Genomic DNA, 24,950 nt, shown 5'->3' on the forward strand with positions numbered 1-24,950 from the left:
TGGAAAGGGCAGAGAAAAAGGAGTCTGGTTCAAAGGTTAGGAAGCCTGTGTCCTATCAGTTGTAATCTAGAAGCTCGATTTTTACTTACACCTGTGCTTTTTTTATGAATGAAATGTGAATGGATGTTTGCCAGGATCTATTAAGTGCCAACCATGCTCCCAAGTATTGTGGATTATGCTGGAGTAGAAACCATGGTCTGTCCCAAATGGCAATAATAACACCTACCCCAGGTACCCCATGTACTTGAGGAAATAAAAGAAGAAGGTACAATAAAAATAATTTCCCTGCCTAAAACCTGGCCTGTTCGGTGTTAACATTTCCAGTGTCAAGGGTCTGTTATCTCCAAAGAAACGCAGTGATTGGGGAAAAGAGGCCTTTTAGCACACTTGTGGTTCAGTGCTTTAAAATATGTAAACAGTCATGAATTAACCACTATAGCAAATCATTGTCTAGCTATTTAATTGTGGGATATTTTTTAAAGGAGTGGTCATTGAAACAAATCCTTTTGGAACAATACTACTGTCTTACTGCATCTGGGTTTAGAGTCTTAGAAGGAAGATCTGCACGTATAGATCAAAGTTATAGCTTCCCGTGTCACCACCTTTTAGATATAGTCATACAGACCAGTCCCTGTGGTGTTGGCACCATTGTTTTACCTGTTTGGTTCATCTCATCCCCCTCTGTACTTTTTAAGGCTTACCTCAGAGAGTTCATCCTCCATGAAGCCTTTGCTAATGCTCCATCAAGAGGAGATGTTGGGCTCATTTGAATCTTCATAACAGCTGGGGGTGCCATGTATTAGGTTCCGCTTGAAACCCTAGTTCATTCATCTGCTTGTCTCATACCCATCCTTGAGGGCATAAACTGGATCTCAACCTGTCATATACCCTTGAGCATCTAGGACAGAACCTTGCATAGCACAGGTGCCTGAGCTCCCAGTATACATGCCACATCCAGAGCTGGAAAGGACCTGAGAAAGCATTTAAGCTGCCCTTTCAGTTTTCCTTAAGGGGTACCCAAGGCCAGACAGGGGAGAGTGCTTTGCCAGAGCCAATAGCTAACCATTGCCAGTCAGAGCTAGAACTCGGTCCCTTGGCCAGCAGAGTAGCCGCGATCATCCTAGAGCACACAGAATTTCCCTCTGATGGCTTGGACTGAATGACAAAGCCTGTGAGAAGTGGACGTGCCAATACTGTGTCCAAAGGCTCGCTGGGAGGACCCAAACTCATCTGAGGGTGGGGTTGGGGGTGGATATTATTGACCACAATCACAGCCATCCATTGACTCTGTCCCCACGTGCCAGGCACTGTACTCAGCCCTTTTCCTCAGTTGCCTTATTGTCATTGTCTGCAAAGAACAGCCACCCAATCTCAGAGGACTGACTTCTCTCCCTTTTTCCCTTCTAGGCTAATGGAGGTTGGCAGGATGCTACTACCCCTTCATCAGTGACCTCCCCTACAGAAGGCCCTGGCAGTGTTCACTCTGATACCTCCAACTGATCTCCCAGCAGTCGCATCCCGGCTGACCCTGTGCTCCAGTCGAGGCAGGGCCAGGAGGGAGGGTTTCTCAACGCTGAAGCGGTCAGACTGGAGGTCGAAGCAATCAGCAAACACAATAAGAGTCTCCTTCTCTTCTCTTCTTTGGGATGCTATTTCAGCCAATCTGGACACTTCTTTATACTCTCTTCCCCCCCCCCTTTTTTTTTTTCTGGGTAGAAGCCACCCTTCCCTGCCTCCAGCTGTCAGCCTGGTGTCCGTCATCTTCCCTGCCCCTTTCCCTCTGTCCTAGACTCCCTGGGTCCCTGCCCTCTCTTACATCCTTGAAGGATATTTTCAACAGTTATAGGAATTTAAAGAGGAAAACGCAAAGAACATAATAAAAGCATTTGTCTGTTTTCCTGCTGGTGGTTTGAGGAGCCAGATCCCCTCCCTCGGTCCCTCGCTCCCTCTGCTATCAGGCAGTCCTCTGTCTCTCTCGTTTACTCTCACTACCTCTCGGCAGGAATACGCCACGTTGCCCTGCTCGTCCCAGGCCACCCTGCCTCCTCTTGCTCTGCCTTCCCTGAGGGCAGCACTGCTTAGGACACAATTCCTCCTCTTCCTTGTCGCCCCAGGTATTCCCTGGGGGCTGTCACTGCTGGGCTTCTGCAAGTGCCACAGTTGCTGGTTTTACCCCCACCAGGTTGATTCCCAGGCAGGAAGTCAGGCAGCAAAAGAGGGCTTGAGGAGCAAGAAGGGCAGGATTCTCAGAGGCTCTTGCATCTTTCCAGTGACAGCTCTTGGTCTCAAGAAGCACAGTCTTTGGAGACCGTGCTGTAAGCAATGTTCAGAACCTATTGCAAAACCAGGTCTGAGTTAGGCATGGTGGTGAATGCATCCCTAAGGAGTGGAAGGCTCTTATCCTACAACCCTTCACCTTATCCCACCCCTCCTCCCCACAACACATGGGGATATAAACATGTAGACCCGTGCACAGACACACATTCACTTGCCCCAAATCAGTCACATGCCACATATGAATACCTGTGTTAGTAACCATAGCATTACACCTTGTGAGCGCAAGAGAGCCAAGCAGCCACTCTGAGTGAAGGTCACTGACATGGAGAAGCAGTATGTGCCTGGGGCTTCCAGGGCCCCAGGCTGCACACACCAGAATGGCGTACACAGGACTTGAACATGATGAAGGGCAGACTTCCTAAACTGTTGGTGTTCCCACCACCTCTGGAGCTCTTGGGCAGCCACACAGTACTTCCAGTGTCTGCAGTGGATTTGGTTCTGTCTCGGTTTTGTGTTTATGTTAGGGACAGTGCATCAGTTATCCAAAGTGTCATATGGCACCACATTCTTGTCCTGGAGGAGAAAATTGTTTAAGAACATGGATGAGACAAACTTTTTGTTTACTTATGCAGAAGACCTCAGAGTGATGGGGGACAGGGAGGTAGTGCTTTCAGTTAAAATATTTGTGACTTTTATTCCCTGGGAATATCTAAGAGTGAAGAGTATGTACTATTACACTGTTTTCTAATTTTACCTGAACTCAGAGTCTTCATAGCCAACTGTGCCAAGAGAAAAGATGGCATCTTTTTTGATTAAATGGGAAGTGTTCAGATCTCTTGGTGCCTCATTTTCTTCATCTGTAAAATGGGTTTATGCCTGGCTCACCAAAAGACTGAAGAAATTGATTTCGTTCATACCCAATATATAATTGTGAAGTCAGGGGAAGTAGCTTCCCTAAGATAAACTGGCCCATGCTGTGTCGGGAGGATACATGGTTTTTCTGTTCTAACTTTTGATTAGCAGTAATGCCTGAGGTCGTCACCATGAGGACAAAGAGCAGAGTCAGTGTTGTTGCTTCTCTTTGTTTGTTTAGGCCTGGCTGGTTTGTAGAGTAGAGATAAGCTTCTAAATTGGAAAAATGTGATCTGGTTCTCTCAGCTTGTACTAGAATCCAACATGTGGCCTCATAAGCATTTAGTCCCCTGTCTCATCTGCTCTGTTTGAGAAAGCCTCTGGGAGAGGTATAAAGCCCTGAGGGGGGAGGATGACCAGCTGACAAGATCATGGACATTCTGCACGGCACTACAGTAATGATTAGAAAATGCTCCTGTGTGGGGGTGTTGGGAGGTAGGGGAAAGCAACCAGAAGGTGTGTGTATTTGAAGGAAATGCAAAAAGTAAATATTTGGCAAGATGGCATCATACCTGGATGGCTAAGAGGAGTAGGAAGACTGTGTCTACTAACCTGTGCCATCATCAGAACGGAACTTGATAAAGAGGCTTCCTGGAAGGAAACATCTTGTGACCATTCTACAGTGATTAGAACAGGGAAGAACTTAGCCTGAGTGGCAGGGATCTATTGAAACTACCCACACAGGAATATGGTAGGATTGTATCCCCTTGACTTGGGGCAAAGTACGAAAGAGACACAAAAGGGTTCTCTTGGAAACAGGAAGGATGATTGCAGATTTGGTTTGAATGATCACCATTTTAAGCTGATGAAAGAGATTAGAGTGGTGCCACCTTTGCACAGGCAGTTTCTCTCCCTGCAGTGGTTTGCACTGATGCTCACCCCTCACTGTGTCATCCCTACCCAGCTCGGCACACGGCGCTCTTTACCTTCCCCCCGCTCACCCATGATCACGTCGGATATGGCGGCCACCAGCCCTTTTTGTATTAAGGGAAGCATGAGAATGCTGACAGCGGAAGGATGGGTATGGAAAGAGCGTGCCTCTGGAAATACAGTTCCCTGGGAATTCTTATTAGGTCAGTCATACAGATACCAAAATGTGCCCCAAGATTCCTTCATTTTCTGATGGAAGTGGGAGTACTCCATTATCCCCGCAGCCGACTTCCCCTGAGAAGTAAAACTCGCCCTAAGCTTTGCCCACCTTGTGACTCTTCATCACACCCTCCTTTTCATCCCTAACTCCTCCCCCTGGTGTGGAATTGACTCCTGTGCAGTAGTTTTGCCAAGTGGCACCTTCTTTACTTTTTTTTTTTTTTGCTGTGGTAGTGTATTTTTATTTGCCAATTGCCTTTTCTCACGTATCTTTCCCTGCCCCCCTTGCCTTCTGAGTTTTATTTTTCTGCCCAGAAAAACCTGACTTCGATACCAAAAAAAGATGAAACTACAGAAACTCAAATTTAAAAAAAAAAACAACTTAAAAAAAAACAAAAAAATACTCAACGATTCTTTCAGCTTTATTAACATTTTCCATTGTTTCTTGCGACTTGTGTCTCGTTCTTTGTAGTATTGATGATGAACATTTGATAATGAATGTTCTTGTATATTCAGATAAAGAAAAAAAAAAACCAAAAAAGCGGTCTGAATTTAATAGTGTTTATAATAAAAATTTTAAAAATGACCCTCTTAGCACGCAAAACAGGATGGGGAATTTCCCCTCTTCTTTCTGTGACAATGCACATCATTCCTGCATTAGTTTTTAACACCCAACTACCTACATTCACCATTTCCCCCATTTTTCTTTTATTTTCTTGCATTTGTGAATTAGTTCAAGAATGCTAGAAAAGTGTCGAGTTGTGCACATCCATTTCCTGTTTCACAATGTTTAAAAGTGACAGTAATTCATTTTGTAAACTAAAAAAAAAAGTTTGGAATAGTGAGCATAATAGGTACAGCCTAACATGTTATTATGTTTATTAACTTTGAGACCCAGAAATAAATTCTTTACTTTTCTTTATCCTGCTCTTTAAACTATATAAAAAAAATTGTGTTATTTTTGGTTTGTTTATGGGAGGGTGCTTTTTTAATTTTCAGGATTATGATCTTGGTGTTTTTATTTCTTAAATATGTATCCGAGGTGATGTGAAAAGATGACATATGTAGAATAGGCTGTTCCCATGTGCTTCTGTTTGCTTAAGAATTCAGTTGACTTCAGAGACAAGCCCCACAATGACGCCACATGACTCACCTGTATTTCTGGAGTGTGTGGCATTCCAAAGTCCCTGGGGGAAAAAAACAACTGCAGGGACTTGAAGTTCCTTTTTTTGACCTTTAACACTTCAAGGAATTGGTCCAGGGTAACTTTTTATATTGTAGGGAGACGTTTTTGCCTTGGTTGATTGTGAATGTCACGTTAAAATGCTTTCTTTTCTTTCTTCCTGATTGATAACAACCTTCCACAAAGCCTTTCCAACTAGAGAGGATTTTTTTCTTCCAGAGGAATTTCACAGGAGATTCTGGTGGGGTGTGTACCATTAGCTCAGTAGACTAGATCCAGGAAGCTGTCCCGAGAGCCCTTTAGCCTGGATTTATTTCCAGCCAGACTCAGTGCTGAGTGGTTATGCTGGTTTCATGGGCTAACTCTCGCTAACTTCTGATTTAGGCAGCTGCTTAAAGCAGATTGTCAAACTGGCTTGATTCAGAATGTTTTTGTTAAGTTAGGGGAGAAAAGAAAGCAATGTTATCTGGAGAAACTTAATTTAAATGGTTTTCATTCCACAGATGACTAAGCATTCAGAAAGCAGCCAGAACCTAAGCAAGAAAAGTGAGCAACACTTTAGGAAGTGTCTCTACCCTAATGCATGCACTCTTGTTTTTAAGTCATAAAAAAACAATGACGACGAGCTTTTCACATCACCTTTATGGTTTCAATCCCTAGCTCAAAGCTTTCTGGACTCTCTTATTTTTTTTTTGTAAACTTTTTTTTTTTCCCTTTTGTTAAAATTAATAAACATTCAATGTTTTCCCCTTTTCTCTCTTACTCTCTTCTTTCCTTTGGCGTTTTCAATTATTTTGAAGTGCTTTCCTTTGGTTGTTGGTTTTATTCTCCCACTCCTCCTCCCCTGTTCTTATTATTCAGAGTATAAACCTGCAAAGCTCTGCTCTGTTTTGGGTTTGAAATTTTAAGCTTTTCTGCTTCTGTGAGAGCACAGGCTTCTGTCCCTTTTGATTCCAACTGAAATTTTGTGTTCTCTAATGATACTAACACGGTGTAGGTTTTACAGTCTCCTAATTTGTACTGGTAATGCATATTCCAAATAAATAGTTTCTTTTGTTGCAAAAAAAAAAAAGTATACTTGTATTTGGTGTAAATTTATTTTCTTACCTGCTGATAACTTGTCTTTCTCCAAACTATGATTTAGTTTAATGTGGACTATAATTTAAACTGTGGCCCTCATCATTTTAAAGTCTACATTTGCAGTGGGACAAATTTGAGTTACTTTCCTCACCCACAAAGGAAGGAAGGGAGGGAGAGAAGGAAGGAAAGAAGGAGTTTTTACGTGTGAATATTAGCTGTGCTGCAGGAAGGCAGAGCACCCAGTTTTGTCTGCTTGTCTGTGATCGGCAGCCATCAGCCAAATACCAGTTAAAATGTTAGGGTCACAGCCATCTTCCACCGGCTCTCCTTCCCTTCTCTTTGCTTTGATCTGGTCATAAGGAAAATTGTGGTACCAGAAAGATGCTGCAGGGGAAGGAATGAATCTAAGTTAGAAGAACCACCCAGCTCCGGGAAGTATGACAGATGCTCCTCCACTGGGCAAACATGCCTGCCGTGTATTACGTGTGCCATCCCGTGTGGTCGTCTCTTGCAGAGGTTTGTCTACACTCACAATGAGCCCCTGACCTTTGGGGTTGTGGTCTGTTACAGAGTTTAATGTCTCAGAGTGTTCTGGCTGGATCACCACTTCAGCCTTCAACACCTAAGTCTGCTTCCAGGCCCTTAACACCATTTATTTGTGCATAGAGTGGGATGCAGCTTCTTGCCTGCCATTCCTCATATCATTCCTCGAGAGGCATCACATGCATCATTTTCTCATTCTTAACACCTTAAGCTTCAGGAGGCTCTGCCCAAAGCCCCAGAGAGGCAGGTCTATATTGAAAATGCCAATCACTCACCCTTTCATCCCTACCATGATTGTAATCAATAGAAAACAGATGAAAAGAATGGACCATCATAGGAGGGGGTCAAATCATCATTTTTCTTAACAGATAAGCTAAGGGACCAATGGCCTCAAAAATATAAAGCTGTCTTGCCAAGGTTGATTTGGAGAGCATGTTCAGCAATCAAAATGGAGACCTCATGTCTCCTCTGCAAATCTAAACATGGGAGCATTTATGGAAGTTTGGGTATACAAGGTAGTGTTAGACCACTTCGTCCTTTAGTTGCCCGGAGAATTGTGAACCTCACCCACCCACCTAGTTTATTACTTAAGAGTGGTACTAAACTGTTGTAGTAGACCAAGACTGCTGCTGCTACTGCTGCTAAGTCGCTTCAGTCGTGTCCGACTCTGTGCAACCCCATAGATGGCAGCCCACCAGGCTCCCCCATCCCTGGGATTCTCCAGGCAAGAACACTGGAGTGGGTTGCCATTTCCTTCTCCAGTGCAGGAAAGTGAAAAGTGAAAGTGGAGTGGCTCAGTCGTGTCCAACTCTTCGCGGTCTCATGGACCGCAGCCTGTGCCTCGAATTCAGTACAAGTCTGTTTCTCACTAATAATGGTAATAGCCCCCAACAAACATTCCTTGTCAGGATGCCTTGTCTTCATGCAGTGATTCAGGGATCCAGTTCCTTCAGCCTGCAGGAATTTGTAGTCCTTCACATCTGACCTGCAGGAGGGAAAGGGTGTGTAGAAGGGTCACCACTTCTTGAAAGCCTTAACCAAGAACTCCCTTCCATTCATATTCCTAAATGCAAGAGTTGAGGGGTGGGCAGAAGGATGGAAAAGTGGTGCCTGTCTAGGCAGCCACTTCCGGGCAATAACGGCACACAATAACTCCTTGAGTAGTCAGCCGTCTCATCACACCTAATGCTCCAGGATCAGTGAGAAAAGCAAGCCCACAGAGCTGTTTCACTGCACAGGATAGACTCCCAAGAAAGACATTTTCAGTAACATCCCAGGGTTGGCTCTGTTACTCTTTAGCAGAGAAGACCCAGAAAGAGGTATAACGACGGGGGCCAGAGCTGAGCCACCTCCTCAACAATCTGCACATTTGGCTGTTGTCTAAACTCCTGACTTCAGTACTCAGCCCATGGTCATCATGAAAGGAGAGCTGCTGTTCCTCAAGGCAGCCTGCCTGGCCCTTGAGGAAGTCTCTCCCATGTTTATTGCTCTCTAGAAGGGTCAGATCTAGTGGCCAGCAGTTACTTCAAATGAAGTCGAAAGCATTAAGAATCACAAAATCTGATATGCTCAGCACTCCACACCCTCACCCTCAACATAGATTTCTACCTGCTTCTCCTGGTAGACTTCTGTGACCTCCCCTACTTGAACAAGAAAGCAGGACACCAATGTTCCAACCACCCTTTGTTATCCAAAATATGGCCTCCTTTCTGGAAATATTCAGCGTGAAGGATGGCACAAGAGTTTAGTCTTAGGAAGTCACTGCGTGAGGCAAGGAAGGTGCTTTACCATACATCTTTATACCAGAGGCCCAGAGAGGCGTGAAGCTGTGCTCCTCCCACACCTTGCAGTTAAGTTCCAACAGTGACCAGATAAAGAGAGCAGGGGATTTACTGTCTGAGCCAATCGGACACAGGGAGACACAGCCTCTGGCTTCTAGCCTTAGGTATACTTCCCAGACCACTCTGGGCAGTGTGAGAGTAGGTAGGCAAGACGAGTTGTAAGGGCCCACGAGCTTGGGAGAAACGTTGACCTTGTTTATTCTCCTGTATGTGTGTGTGTGTTAATCTCTCAGTCGTGTCTGACTCTTCATGATCCCATGGCTTGTAACTCACCAGGTTCCTCTGTCCATGTAATTCTCCAGGCCAGAATACTGGAGTGGGTTGCCATTTCCTCCTCCAGGGATGTTCCCAACCCAGGGATCAAACTCAGGTCTCCTGCATTGCAGGCAGATTCTTTACCAGCTGAGCCAACAGGGAAGCCCATATTCTCATGGAATCCATGCAAAAAACAGCTTATCTCATGCTTCTGGATTCCTCTGGATAAATCATAGGGTCCATTCATTAATCATAGGGTCCATTCATTATGTCCAGGTGACACCCCAAGCCCAAATTCCATCTGTCTCATGAAAACCAACCCCACCGGCCAGTGAAACTCACCAGTATTGACAATAAGCACCTCTGAACAGCATAAAAGTAGCTTTTTGGTGGTCAGACGGTAAAGAATTAGCCTACTCTGGATCTGTCCAAGGCTTCCATTGTTCAGACAGGTCCTGCTCACCTTTAATCCCTTTGAGGGGTCCAACTTCACAAGAGGTATCTTTCCATCACCCACTGAGGTATTGTTTGCCCAATAGGTATGTGCCTGCCCTCCCCAGCCATCCCCTGGGCTTCAGTTTCAGAACACAGGACATGTCTGCATTCCTATACACACTAACTACTGTGCTGGAATTCAGTAATAATTCTCGCAGTGTTTTACCACTTGATCTTCTTGATTTTTCCCTTTTAAATGTGTCCACATTTTCTTGTATCACCTAGTGAAACCTAAAAAGTCACCCACTGGAACATCTCCAGTTGCTTTCATTACCTACCCACTAACTGCAGCTTTAAGTGGGTCTTTCTTAGAACCTTTGGTGTGAGGGATACATGTAGTTTGCTCACTGAGATCTTAAAAGCCAGACCACATGAACTTGAATCTCTGTCAGGTTCTCTGACACTAAATGAGAGGTTTTTATTTCATATCAACCAATTCTCAAACATTCCAATAGATCTCCTACAATCCTATTCAACTCTGACACTAACTATTGAGGGTTAGTGTCAAACCCCCACAGGCTTCAGGGCTCCATTCCAAAAGACTGCCCTCACTGCAGACACCCATAGCAAGCATCAGGTCAGCCGCACTTCTGGTTGGCCAGTTATCAATCAGGCAATCCCACAACCGCCATGTCAGGTTTGAACATTTGCTAGAACGGCTCACAGAACTCAGGATGCCACTAAGCTTATATTTACTGGTTTATTATAAAGGATGCCGGAGAAGGCAGTGGTACCCCACTCCAGTACTCTTGCCTGGAAAATCCCATGGACAGAGGAGCCTGGTAGGCTGCAGTCGATGGGGTTGCAAAGAGTCGGACATGACTGAGCGACTTCACTTTGACTTTCCACTTTTATGCATTGGAGAAGGAAATGGCAGCCCACTCCAGTGTTCTTGCCTGGGGAATCCCGGGGACAGGGGAGCCTGGTGGGCTACTGTCTATGGGATCACACAGAGTCGGACTCGACTGAAACGACTTAGCAGCAGCAGCAGCATGAAGGATACAGATGATCATCGATATAAAGAGAAGGTCTGAAAGGGATCTGAGTGCAGGATCCTCTGACTCCATGGAGTTGGGTTGTCTCACCCTCCCAGCATGTGGATGCTATGGCTTAAGAGGTGTTTGTGGTGATATCAATACATGGGTTAAATTGATTAAATCATTGGCCATTGATGATTTTCTCAATCTCTAGCCCTTCTTCCTACATGGTGATTGGGATTTGGAGCTAAAAGCTTCAATTTTATGATCAAGGCTTAGTCTTTCTCTGACCAGTTCCCATCCTGAAGAAATTAAGGAGCCCACTAAACATACTCCTATCACTTAGGAAATATGAGGGTTTTAGGAACTCTATATCAGGAACCAGGGATAAATACCAATTTAACATCAATTTAAAAAAACTGAAAACAACTTAGAATAACACCTGATACACATAAGTGCTAAAAGCATGTTTATTATTAGTATTATTTATACTTCTGATTATCTGGGTGCATCTGTATCCCTGAACTAGTTGCAATCAGGATGTCCTCTTTTTCCATAGTTCCATTGTAAAGAGCTATTAGCTATGGGCATATTTTCTCTTTTCTTTCTTTCTTTTTTTTTAATATCAGTCTAGCCTGGCTACTAAGATCTTGTCCTTCCTGAGAAAATTCCTGTTATCTCTCTGGCTCAATTAATGTGTCTTCCATCATTTCTCACTCACTTTTGCACTATTCCTATCTTAAGAAAATGTAGGATTTTTTTTTTAAACAAGTTGATGTTTAGAAGTAGATAAGCAGAGTTGGTCTTGGACAGAACTGTGAGGTCATTAAAGTTGTCTCCCACATGCCAACTTCTCTGATCCTTTTCCAGGGTGAGGGGATGTGATGTGCTCTTACGTCTTATTTTAATGGCTTCGGCATGCAACCTCTTTCCTCAGCGGATACTCTGCTCTCCAAATGCTTCGGGATTTTTTTTGCAAGTCCTCCAGGCCGAACTTACCTACATAGAAGGCTGAAAGTTTTCTAGTTTCTTATTAATCAGTACAAGTAGCAGTAGTTGAATGAGAATCAAGACTTTCACAGCAGGATGACTGCAGTTAAGGCTGTATATTTGAAAGTGAGTAGATCCTAAAAGTTCTCTTCATGAGGAGCGAACCTTTCCCACCCCCACCTTAAGTCTATGAGATGATGGATGTTAACTAAAAATTATTGTGGGAATCATTTCACAATATACTCAAGTCAAGTCATCAGGTGGTATACCTTCAACTTATCTCAACAAAAAAGAATTTTTATTTATGGTCAAAGAGATGCTGAGTTTGGAGAAGGAAATGGCAACCCACTCCAGTGTTCTAGCCTGGAGAATCCCAGGGACGGGGGAACCTGGTGGGCTGCCATCTATGGGGTCACACAGAGTCAGACACGACTGAAGTGACTTAGCAGTAGCAGATGCTGAGTTGCTCTCTAAATGCAAGGCTCTGGGAAACTGTCCTAGGGAATACATCAGACCTTCCCTGCTCTTACCTCAAATTGAAAATTAAGCCTTTTTGTGCAGATCTGGTCTGAATCACCCACCAAGCATGTCTAAGAAGACAAACCAGAGTATAGATCTTTGGAGAGCTCTGACTTCCTCATGTGCACATGGCCTGGAAGTTCAAACAGGGCCCTCTGCCCCTGTAGCCAGATAACAAAAGACTGTGACATCATCCATCACATTAACCACTTGTCTTCTGCACCCAAGTTTGTATCAGTTAGTTCACTGCATCTTGACCTTCAATGACATGGTGAAAATGGAAGATTTAGTCACTGAGTCGTGTCTGTCTGTAGCCCACCAGGCTCCTCTATCCATGCGATTCTCCAGGCAAGAATCCTGGAGTGGGTAGTCATTCCCTTTGCTAAGGGATATTCCCAACTCAAAGAGCAAACCCACAATGATATAAACCTAGCTCTTTTATTTCTGGGTCTTCGATCTTACCTCTCTGCACATTACTGCTTTTCCGGTACAATTCCCTCCTTGGGATTTTCCTTGCTTGGCCCATACCTCCTCTGTGGCAATAGCAAATCTCTGCTGAGAATTCTGCAAGTGCCCTGGGCTCCTCTCCTGAGACATCGCAGACAGTTGCCAGACAGGCCACAGGCTGGGTGACCACCCTTATATTTCTCCAGTAAGCAAGCATGCACTTGACCACCTCCTGTGTGCTGACAGTGGCTCTGTATTTCAGAAGGACCTTAATGTCTAGCGGGACTACCACTGGAAAGGCTTTTTCAACAAGACAAAGTGTTAAACAAAAAACAACACAAATCTCTAAGCCCTTGCTCATGAATAACAACTGTACTCATCAATTAACAAGCTTGGGCAAGGTTTTAAAACTATGATGTCCATGAACAAAAAGCTCCGATCCAGGGGGAAATGGGATTAGGCTGGGCTGATGGAGCAGATGTGGATTAGAATGAAAGTATTCTTGCTACTGGATGATTTGAAGCGACTAAACCCATCAAGGGATAGAACGATAGGAAGCCCAAGAAGCTGCCGAGGAAATGTATGACCGTCTCCATTATTTTAAATCATCTAACTTCAAGGAGAGGTGGAAGGATGCTAGGCGAGCATCCCTAACCCCCAGAAGCAATGATAATGTTGAGTTAAAGCCTTCCCAAACTTGGAATATTGTTACTGTTCCTTCCCCTAGTCATACAGTAATTCAACTCCATCCAATTCAACGAATGCCTCCTGGCAGCTGTGTGCTAGGAATATGCCACTGAAGCAGATCACTTGGATCAGTTAGTAATTGCTTTCTTGAAACATCTGTACATAAATTTAGGTTGCTCTGTAGAGATAAAGAAACAATATTAGAATGATAGAAAATATAATTCTGAGAGTCCTTCACTAAGCTAGCCTCCTTGTTCCTGTAAGCTCAAATAAGAACTACTGGCTGTAGCCAATGGTCTTCTCATAGTACCCCTCCCCAAATTCCAAGCTTCTTCCTTTCTTTTAACCTTTTTGCAAATTTCGCTCATGATGTGATTATATCAACCACCTAAAATGATGGCCGTACCTTATTCACAGACCCACTTGGTCTTTTTTTTTTTTCTTTAATGTGGTTTTATTGGGTTTTCTTGGTCATGAGACACATGGGATCTTATCTCCTTGACCAGGGATCAAACCCATACCCCCTTCACTGGAAGGTGAAGTCTTAAACACAAGACCACTAGGGAAGTCCCCACATACTTGTTCTTTAAGCATAGGTCTAATTCCTCTAGGAAGCCTTTCTCCTTCCTGGAGTTATCTGTTCCTCCAAAAATCCTCCAGGGTGTGTATCTTTGGCCCTGCCTTGAAATGTTGTTAAATATCCTATCTCCCCACATACATTATTAGAGCTCAAGGGGCACCATCTTACACACCTAACAGGCACAGACAAAGGAGAAACACACCTCAGACAAAGGAGAAACAATGGGAGGGAGAAAGAACTGAGGGAAGGAGGAGGAGAAGAAATAAGAAAAGACAGAGAAAAACTGAGGGTAGAGAGAAGGGGTAGGAAGAGAGAAAGAGGAGGGTGCAGAAAGAAAATAGGCAGCAAGGAGAGGAGAATGGGACAGAGAGAAGAAAAGAGATCGAAGAAGAAATGATAAAGGACAGCAAGAGTGGAGGGGAGAAAAAGAGAGGAAGACAGCAAGGCCAAGTAAGACCATGGAGGGAGGTCACACTCCCCCACCCCGCCAATAAGATCCCTGGCACTTGGGTAGTAAGAGGTCAGGAAAGAGGGTGTGGGGACTTCCCCGGCCCTCCAGTGGTTAAGACTCCACCCTTCCATTGCAGGGTACGTGGGTTCAATCCCTGGCCAGGGAACTAAGATCCCGCAAACTGCTGGCCTGGCCAAAAAATGGGAGGGAGTGGTAAAGAGAGATAGGGTCTTGAAGCACGCAGCAAGGATAAAGACAAATGCCCATGGCATGACCTCACATATTTGGTTAAGAGCAGCTCTGCCAACTTCACTCTAAACATGAAGTCTGTGATTCATTTAAAGCTAATTATTTTTGGATTTTTTTGAATATCTTATGATTATACAGTGGAGGTGACAGTAGATTCAAGGGATTAGATCTGATAGAGAGACTGCCTGAAGAACTATGGATGGAGGTTTGTAACATTGTAAAGGAGGTGGTGACCAAACCATCCCCAAGAAAAAATGCAACAAGGCAAAGTGGTTGTCTAAGGAGGCTTTACAAACAGCCAAGAAAAGAAGAGAAGTGAAAGGCAAAGGAGAAAGGGAAAGATATACCCAACTGAATGCAGAATTCCAGAGAATAGCAAGGAGAGATAAAAAAAAAAAAAACCAAAAAAACCTTCTTAAGTGAACAATGCAAAGAAATAGAGGGAAAAAACAGAATAGGAAAGAACAAAGCTAGTGGAGGTTATGGAATTGCAGCTAAGTTATTTAAAATCCTAAAAGATGCTGCTGCACTCAATATGTCAGCAAATTTGAAAAACTCAGCAGTGGCCACAGAAATGGAAAAGGTCTGTTTTCATCCCAATCCCAAAGAAGAGCAATGCCAAAGAATGTTCCAACTACCATACAATTGCACTCATTTCACATGCTAGCAAGGTAATGCTCAAAGTTCTTCAAGCTAGGCTTCAACAGTATGTGAACCAAAAACTTCCAGATGTACAAGCTGGGTTTTGAAGAGGCAGGGGAACCAGAGATGAAATTGCCAATATTCAATGGATCATAGAAAAAGCAAAGGAATTCCAGAAAAGCATCTACTTCTGCTTCATTGACTTTGCTGAAGACTTTGTGTGGATCACAACAAACTGTGGAAAATTCTTAAAGAGGCAGTAATTCCAGACAACCTCACCTGCCTCCTGACAAACCTGCATGCAGGTCAAGAAGCAACAGTTAGAACCAGACATAGAGCAACAAGCTGGTTCAAAATTGGCAAAGGAGGATGTCAATGCTGTATATTGTCACCCTGCTTATTTAACTTCTATGCAGAGTACATCATGTGAAATACTGGGCTGGATGAATCACAAACTGAAATCAAGATTGCCAGGAGAAATATCAACAACCTCAGATGATACCACTCTGATGGCAGAAAGTGAAGAGGAACTAAAGTGCCTCTTAATGAGGGTGAAAGAGGAGAGTGAAAAATCTGGCTTAAAACTCAACTTTCAAAAAGCTAAGATCATGGCATCAGGTCCCATCACTTCATGGACAGTAGAAAGGGAAAAAGTGGAAATGGGGACAGATTTTATTTTCTTGAGCTCCAAAATCACTGCAGATGGTGACTGCATCCAGGAAATTAAAAAAAACAAAACAAAAAAAACTTGCTTCTTGGAATAAAAGCTATGGCAAACCTAGACAGCATAATAAAAAGCAGAGACCTCACTTGGCTAACAAAGGTCCATATCGTCAAAGCTATGGTTTTTCCAGTAATCATGTACAGATGTGAGAGTTGGACCATAAAGGAAGGCTGAGCACTAAAGAATTGATGCTTTCAGATTGTGGTGCTGGAGAAGACTCTTGAGAGTCCCTTTGATGGCAAGGAGTCAAACCAGTCAATCCTAAAAGAAATCAATCCTGAATATTCATTGGAAGGACTGATGCTGAAGCTGAAGCTGAAGCTCCAGTACTTTGACCATGTTATGTGAAGAGCTGAGTTACTGGAAAAGACCTCGATGCTGGGAAAGACTGAAGGCAAAAGAAGAAGGAGAAGGGAGCGGCAAAGGATGCGATGGTTAGATAGCATCTCAACTCAATAGACCTGAATCTGAGAAAACTCTGGAAGATAGTGGAGTACAGAGGAACCTGGCATGCTATAGTCCATAGGGTCACAAAGAGTCAGACACAATTTAGCAACTGAGCAAGAACATATTCATTTATCCTTTACTCAGCCAACACTGAACAAACACTCTGCCCTGCCTGCCAGCTTACTAGTCTAGGACTCCCATGGGAGGGGAAAATAGAGAGGAGACAAAATAAATAAGATGAATGGTATGTTGTGCTGTGCTGTGCTTAGTTGCTCAGTCTTGTCTGACTCTTTGTGACCCCATGGACTGTAGCATGCCAGGCTCCTCTGTCCATGGGGGTTCTCCAGGCATAGAATACTGGAATAGTTTGCCATGCTCTCCTTCAGGGGGTCTTCCCAACCCAGGGGTTGAGCACAGGTCTCCCACATTGTAGGTGGATTCTTTACCATACCTGAGCCACCAGGTATGTTGGATGGTGGTTAGTGCTGGGGGAAAGTAAGACAGGATGATGAAAGTGCTATTGAAAATCAAGACAGAGTGGTCCAGAGGACTGACTAGGAAAATCAGTTTGACCGAACTGCTAAAGGTGGGGAGGGAGGAAGCCACTGTGATATCTGAGATGATTCCAAGCAGAAGGCCCTGAGGCAAGAACACGTCAGGAAGCTTTGAGGAATCGCAAGTAGCCCAGTGTATTTAAATGGAGAGAGAAGGAGGAAAAGATTATTGGGTAATATGGTCAGAGAATGAACAGTGCAAGGCAGAACATACAGAGCCTCTTGGAGGATGTGGTGAGGATTTTGGCTTTTCCTTTGCATAAACCTGGAGGCTCAGAGGGTTTGGGTGAGGAGTAATATGATAAGACTAAGTTTTAACAGTATGCCACTGGCAGCAGTGTTGTAAGTAGACAAAAGGAAAATAAGATTGGAAATAGTGAAGCCAGTTAGAAAACAATTGGAGTATCTGGGGCAGAGAGGATGGTGGCAAGGACTCTGAGAAAATCTAGTGTAAATAAAAACCCAGTGCCTTTCCTAGGACCTGCATTTGTACATGCATTTTTTGTCGGAAATGACTTTCTCCCTGCTAGAGTTTGTTGTTGTTCAGCTGCTAAATCGTGTCCAACTCTGTGACCCCACGGACTGCATGCCAGGCTCTCCACTCCACCATCTCCTGGAATTTGTTCGAATTCATGTGCATTGAGTCTGTGAAGCCACCCAACCATCTCATCCTCTGTCACCCCCTTCTCCTCCTTCCCATATTTCCAGGTTCGGTGCCCCTGACAGCATCCCCCGAGTCCCCAGGGAGGACTGTTGTCCCTACAGCACCCTGCCTATGCCTCTCTTGTGGCACTCATCAAGTCGTGTTGCAATTATTGGTTCCTTCTGCCTCCCTTCTACATTAAGAACATGTCCATTTCAATTTGGTTCCCAAGCACTTTTATCAGGGGGAATAAAAAGGTGAATAAATTGCTATCCCAATTACAATCTAATACAGGAGCCTGAACAACTGTTCCCATGATTACCATGGAGTTTCACTCATAGCTGTCAAACAAATAAGGGAACAAGAAAACTACCAGAAGCCAAGTCCCCAAGGCTGGCCTCCTAATTTGCAGTGCTGTGTTAGGAGTCACAGGATATGGTCTGGCCTGTTGCTCTGACAGCCTCCCCTGGTTATTTCTCCAGTTCTGGTCCAACAAGACACCCACACGTATGTGCTACAGAGCTGAGAGCTAAGGATCTTTCTGTGAGAGAGGGAGACCCTGTGGAAGATTCCAGGCCGTGGTGAGTGCAAGATGATTAAAAGCGGCCAGAGATATATCTATTTTTTCCATAGTACTGGTGGCTGATGCAAAGCTCTCTCCCCAGAGTCTCTTGGTGACATTTGTTACTTGGCTTTTCAATCCTTAAACAGAAATTCTGTCCTTTTCACTGAATTGCTCCTCCTTTGCTAATGTTCTCTCTCCCCCAAGTCCCAGGAAGAGCATTTGACATTTGTTATTGGTACAAGAGCATCATTTGCTGAGTGTGAACAACAAAAAAAAGACTTTTCCCCAAGGTGGGAAATGAATGATTATCTCAGATCTCCTTACCCTTTTTCCTGTCCCTTCAGACACAATAGCAATCCACAGCCATGTCGGGCCCTGGTGGAGAGCTGCCCTAATCAGTTTTTGCATTCTAGCTTGGTGGAGATGAGCTGTTATTATAACTGTAAATGTTTCAGTGGAAGGTGAAGGGTGGTGCGTCATGGAATCATAGGATATGGTGGGGGCATGAAGCTTCAGTGATGACCACTGCATGTAGGATAATGAGATCTCTAAGGATAAGTCCTGTTCCTCCAATAAATGTTTCCTGAGAACCTACTGTGCGCCAGGCATTGTTGTGGATACTGCAGATGACAGGCAAAAATAAAAATACCTAGTCTCTATTCTCAGAATGCTTTCTGCCTAGTGGAGGTGTTTAGCATCAATTCATTATTCACAGAGATAGGTGTACATCTGCAACTTGATAAGTAATAAGAAAAAAGATAGATGATTCTGAGAATTCATAATAAAGAGAACTGAATCAGTCAAGGGGGTCAGCAATGTTTTCTGGAGGCTTCTTGGGCTGCAAATTAGAAAATTAGTTAACTGTAATGATGGATGAGAGGAGGATTCTAGGCAAGGGGAACAGCAGGTATACAGAAGTTGTCTTGGAAGAGAGAACCTGGCAGGTACAGACCAGAAAGAGCAAGAGAAAGTCCCCGAGGAAGACAGGGAGCACAGGGAGGTGGATGTGGGAGGACCACAAGGGGCCTGGCCGCCGTGCTCCTCACCTCCCTGCTCTCTACTCCAGGCGGCCCCGCTAAGGAGGTCCTCAGCAAGGGACCCAAGCTCTGAAGAGTAATAGCTCATTCCTTCAGCCATCCAGCACTGACCTATGGAGCAACATTTTGGCATCTAAAAGTAAGGATAACAGGGGAACAGTTTACATGCTCATCCCTCCTGAGATCACAGGCTGGGAGATGGGTAGAAGTAGAAACATGACCCCACATTACAGGACGTGGTCTCAGCGTGTTGCATTTCAGTGCCGCAGAGTGGCGTTGACTCTAGCAGGTGAGCTATGGAGGGGCCGGGGAGACTGGAAGAGGAAGAGCGACATTGCCACTGGAAACTGGAACACCCATTCTGCCCCCGTGATTAGCACCACTGTTACTTTCCCATCTCTTTTCTCCCAGCCCCTAGCCCTTCAGTTTCCAGTGCCATTCAGTGTAAATCTGTCTTGGAGGGTTGTTTCTCCTTGTGGTCATATAGTAACAGGCTACTAAACCTGCCTGTGGGGTGAATTATGAGCGGGCCTCTGGAGCCCCGGTCCCTGTTGCCCACGGAATGAATTGTGGTGCTCCATCCAGGCGGCTGGGCTCTTTATTTATTTATTTGTTTGCTTTAGCATATTTTAATCTGATCATTAAATTGCAATCTGCCACCCATCCCCACCCCCGACTGTCTTCCGACAGAACAGATTTTTCATAGGTAATGATACCTATAAACTTCAGGGGTGGCTGTCAGCAGAGCAAACTGGGAAAGGGAGTGGGGAGAGGTTGCAGAAACATGCGAGACATCCCGACCCTCAACCCGCACCGTGAACTGACCTTGGCTGCTCTGCTCAGCATGATCTGTCCCTGGGGAGCTGGGATGCCCACATTCTCCCGGGCAGTGCCTGTGGCCTTTTCTGGCCCAGTAAACAGGTGTCTCTGCACTTTGTCCTCGACTGCATAAGATCATCACTGCTCTACATTGTGCCAGGCAGTAAAGGTGTCACCAAACCCGTGTTGATGGTGCTGCACAGGGATAGCTCTGCACTGATAAATCAAAGGCAAAGAGAATGCCAGATGGTGCCCAGGCACCCGTGTTCCCGAGGTCACCCATCTGATCTTGTGCCGCTCTGCACCAGAGGGATTGCCACCTGTGGCAGCAGGGCCACTATCCTGGAGAGAGTGACAGTCATCGAGTTGGCAACACCAACTTGTCCAGCTTGTGCTGACACAAGCCTTTGGAGCCTGACCTGTGAGCAGATGTTATGATACCCGTTCTGAAATTGAGAGGCAGGAACTGTGGAGTGAATTGCCCAAGGTAGTACTGGCTCCTAGGAGGTTCTCAACAAATCCTTGTTGAGTGAATGAATGAATGGGTTTGTGCTGCCCTAAAGCAATCTCAAAGTCACCTCTCATGGTTTGCTTCTGGAACCACATCCAGAGGAAGGTCTGGGACTAAGGTCCTAGGAGCCTGCAGCACCTACCTGAACCAGACAGGTGAGGAATCACCACAAATGACCCATAAGCAATTCTTCTCCATGTGGGGGGCTCGGTGCTGGAAGGGGCACCTTGAAGGTGTGTTTGTGTGACAGGCAGCTGGAGACAGGTGTCCGCCTTGCTGTGCTTCTGACGGGCCAGGCAGAGTTCTAAGGGATACATCCACTTCTTTAAGTGTCTCAACAAATCTAGATAAGTACTATCATAATATCCGTTACAAATGAAGAAACCGAAGCACAGAGACATTGAACAAATTTCCTGGAAGTTTAAAACTACAGAGTGAAGGAGCCAGGTTTAAACTTCAGCAGTCAGGCTTCGGTGTCCGGACTGTTGAGCACTCTCTCATACATCTTTTTCTTCCAGAATGTGCATGCTCTGCTCTCCAGATCTCATTTCAGAATGCATCTCATTTCAGGTACAGGTGGCAAGAAGGAAGTGGTTCTGGCCTAGGTGTGTGACTTGAAGCAGGAATGGAAGGTGGTAGTAGGTAACAGCAGATATTTTTCTGGGCTAAAGAACTCACATTTTAAACACTCCCTAGCCCATGGCAAGTCCCTGCACTTTCTATGGCATTAGGAAATGGACTCAAGGCACAAAGCTACCTAAATTCTTTCAAAAAATTGAAATGTGTAGTCCTATCTAGATATAAAACTCAAGATGTCTGACCTCTAGTCCAAATACTAACCACCAGATCATGGTCCTTAAAATGAATATTATTTTCCTTAATCAAAATTTTAAATTTTGTAAAAGCCAAACAAATGTCTCTATTCATTATTCTGTAACTAATTTGACAATAGTGATCAACTGGCATCTCAGGGAAGGAGGCGAATTCCCATAATCTGGGAGAAAAGAGATAACTCAGGTCATCTAATCACCCACTAGGAACTTCATACTTAAAGGTACTCAAGCCTCTTTTCCAGGGTGGGCAACCATGGAAGAGAGTCTGTTGGTCCAGCCTCCTTCTATTTCCCAGTCCAGTATCCAAGACTCCTTCCTGTTGCCCAGCCATGGAGTCTCAGAAAGCGTCAGATGCCAGAACGCTCCGTGACAACACAGGGCTGCAGCAGACCAAATGTGCCCGATTGCGCCCTGCAGTTGTCTTTGAATGACTTTCCCTGTTGATGATCTTACTTAGATTGTGAGCTACCCACAAAGATATAACCTCAGTCCTGACCTCATTCTAACCAGAACCATGGACACGAACCCTCATCTGGCTCGACTCATGACACTCAGAATAACTTTAACCATAGTTATTAACTTGTAACTGATAAGTCGTGGATTACATCTTGATTATTTTGTCAATATTATTTGTGCCCTTAAGGTTCTCAAGTTAAACAAGTGACTATGCTTTGAAGAATCATTCCAAAACAAGTTTGAAGAAATTAATTGAATTTTAAAAGAAGTAACTTGGATGGCATCTGAGTTTCAAAAGGCACCAAAGAAATCCCCTTGCCCACTTCTCCCATTCCCAAGCTGGACCCCACCTCTTGCCATCCAGTATGTGGGATCTGGTCTCTGATATGGCAACTCCTGATGGTTTTCAACAAGAGAGAAATTTTTATTGAAAACCAGAATTTCTGAGGACTGTTCTAGGGTGAATGGATTAAAGAGAAGGAAGGCAGCACCAGAGAAGGAGTCTAACTGGAGATTAGGAAATTTATGAGACAGCATGAGACAGACAAAGAGCACATACTTGGCACCTGAAAAGCCCTAGGTTTAAAATCTTTGTTCTGCTGCCTAAGAGCTAGGAGATCATGAGCACATTATTCAACCTCTCCGAGCCTCCTGAGCCTTTCTCTTCATCTGTAAAGCAGGGATCTCAGAGCTGTCAGGATTCACGAAACACTCTTTTTCAAAGGGCACAGTGCATGCGTGACACACAGCAGGCCCTTCATCCATCAGGTTGCCTGGTGAGCTTGCCCAACATCCCACATTTGACTTCACATTAGGGGCATACTGGGAGACTGAGCTACAGAGATTCTGTCTCAGAGACCAGGCAGAGAAAAATGTCCTATTGAGGTTCCGAGTGCTTCTAGGTACTGAGGAGAAAGCTACCATTTGTAATTTGAAAATTCACACCCAGGTGCCCGGGGCAAAGGGTGACCCCAGCTCAGGCACATCAAGTGTGTAAGGTTGAGCATCCCATCTGCAATGCTGCCCAAAGGCTGTCTTATGCTCTGTCTCCACACACCATGCCCATTAGCTCTGAGAGTTCAAGAAACATTTTCCAGAGAAGAATGCTAAACAAAGCCCCGGATCAGCCAGATCCTGAGAAGGAAGAGAAGGAGGGGTGGAGTGAGGCCAGGCTTCAGTCACTGATCACCAACTGCTTCCTATCCCCCATGGATTTCTTGTCAATGATTATTCAATCTCAGGCCTGACCTTTCTATTCTAAATAACACTGCAATATCAGCGTGGCCCAGCCCGCAGCTTTCGCAGGAAATTAACTGTATCTGGCTCTCACAGGAGACCCAAGAAATCCCCTCAGTAACTAAGCCCAGACTGGTTTACAGAAAAAAAGACCCAGCATTATCTTCTTCTTATACACTCCTCCTAATACCCGTCTAAATATCACAGGGCTCCCAGCTGTTTAATTCTAATAAATACTCATCTATTCTCAAAATAGACAAATGTTAGGTCTCAGGTGGGCCCCAAGCATTCCGTGCTAGAGAAAGGAGAGAATATGGAGAGAGAGAAAGAAGAGAGGGTCTCAGAGTCAGCTGCAGATTTTTCCCTGTGTACGACGGCAGCTTAAGAAACTGGCTGATGCTTTCCTGCTTGGCCAGAGTCAGAGGTGACTTCTGAGGGAGGCCACTCTCATAACTAGTGTCCCCATGAAGTTGTCCTTACTTCCCTTGAAGGAGCCAGGTTTCAGAGCGGCTCTTCAGGGCAGAAAGGTCTTTCAGAGTCCCAGGACCAAGTGAGATCATTCTCCTTTCATCCTGACAGCTGGGAGGCTGGGAGGGACTGTTAAACTGTAACATGTTCATGGTTAAGGGTTCAAGCCTTTACTGGAAAATCTTATTCTGAATTGATGTTTGGACCTGGGTTTACAGGGTTGCCCCACCCATAGTAACCCCTACATGGAGTGTAAGAAGGGTGGAGACACAAGACCTCCTGTGATCACTGTGGCCATGTAAGTGATAGTCCACGGGATGGGAGGGGCCAGAGGGAGGGCCACACGGCACTTTGGATCGGAAAATGCCTGGGGACGCCTGGATCTGTGTCACTGGGCGTGAAGAAATTCTCTGTCTTGTGTTCCTTTGGCCCTTGAAGAATTCTCAGTGGATGGGAGTTGATGAGAGGCTCGTACGGAAGGTCTGGGCTCACAAACGGAGGTCCCTGACGGTCATTGGGCCGACACCCCCCTCCCTCAGGTGATGCTCAGTTGGGAGCCGGGTATGGAGCAGGATACAGATCGGCTCCAGGGTGGTGAAACATTTCACCATCGTCCGAACACTGCACGTTGCTCATCCATGTCAGTGGCTCTCTAAGTGTCTGGGGACACTCGCTGGCAGATGACAAGGGTTCTCCCGGCCGTCGGCAAATAGGCCTCTGACAGTTTGAATGTTGGTTCTTGCCTCTGACACGGATTAACAGTGAGTTTACACTTTAACAGAACCTAAGTATTATCTCAGGGATGCCCTGCCCCAGTCAGCCCCAGACATTTGATTCATCTGCCAAGGTTTATTTAGATGCTATGTGACAGTTGATGAGGTGGTCCATGGGGCCTTGACTTTACTGAAAAATCTGAAGTTTACAATTTTAAATCCATGGTTAAAACCCCATGAGATCCATCTGCCTCCTTCTGCTATGCTTGCTGGGACCCTGGCAGCAGGCCAGGAGAAGGGGGGATGACTTCTAAGATTTGGCTCCAGGTATCTCTGGCAGGTTTCTAGGAAAGACGTGAGGACCAGAATATGGCTACCTCTCTGGCCATTGGCTCACATGTCCTTGAATCTTGCAGTGACTCTCCTGGGCTTTGGTTTCTGTCCCAGTCAGCCCTCTCACTCATTTAACAAGCATCTACTAAGCACTTTCTATGTGCCATTTGTTATTGTTGTTCAGTTGCTCAGTCATGTCTGACTCTCTGTGACCCCATGAACTATTCAGCAATCCAGGCTTCCCCCTCCCACACTATCTCCCTGAGTTTGCTCAAACTCATGTTAATTGAGTCAGTGATGCTATCCAGGTATCTCAGATTCTGCCTCCCTCTTCTCCTCTTGCCCTCAATCTTTCCCAACATCAGGGTCTTTTCCAATAAGTTTGCTCTTTGCA

The 24,950-nt window shown here is 44.9% G+C and overlaps 1 protein-coding gene across 4 annotated transcripts in view; it reads left to right on the forward strand.

Annotated features, from left to right (window-relative positions):
- PBX1 (PBX homeobox 1) overlaps positions 1–24,950 on the forward strand; it is a 336,966-nt gene that overhangs the window by 293,292 nt on the left and 18,724 nt on the right. For 2 of the 4 annotated variants that reach the window (XM_018046428.1, XM_018046430.1), the window contains one exon: positions 1,408–6,521. The exons of the other annotated variants lie outside the window; for them this stretch is intronic. In XM_018046428.1, coding sequence (XP_017901917.1) covers positions 1,408–1,500 — 93 coding nt within the window. In that variant the 3' untranslated portion in view covers positions 1,501–6,521. Of the gene's footprint in view, positions 1–1,407; positions 6,522–24,950 lie in introns of those variants that run through there. 4 annotated transcript variants of the gene reach the window in all.

The sequence above is a fragment of the Capra hircus genome, chromosome 3 (genome assembly GCF_001704415.2).
Source record: "Capra hircus breed San Clemente chromosome 3, ASM170441v1, whole genome shotgun sequence".
Classification (NCBI taxonomy): Eukaryota; Metazoa; Chordata; class Mammalia; order Artiodactyla; family Bovidae; genus Capra; species Capra hircus.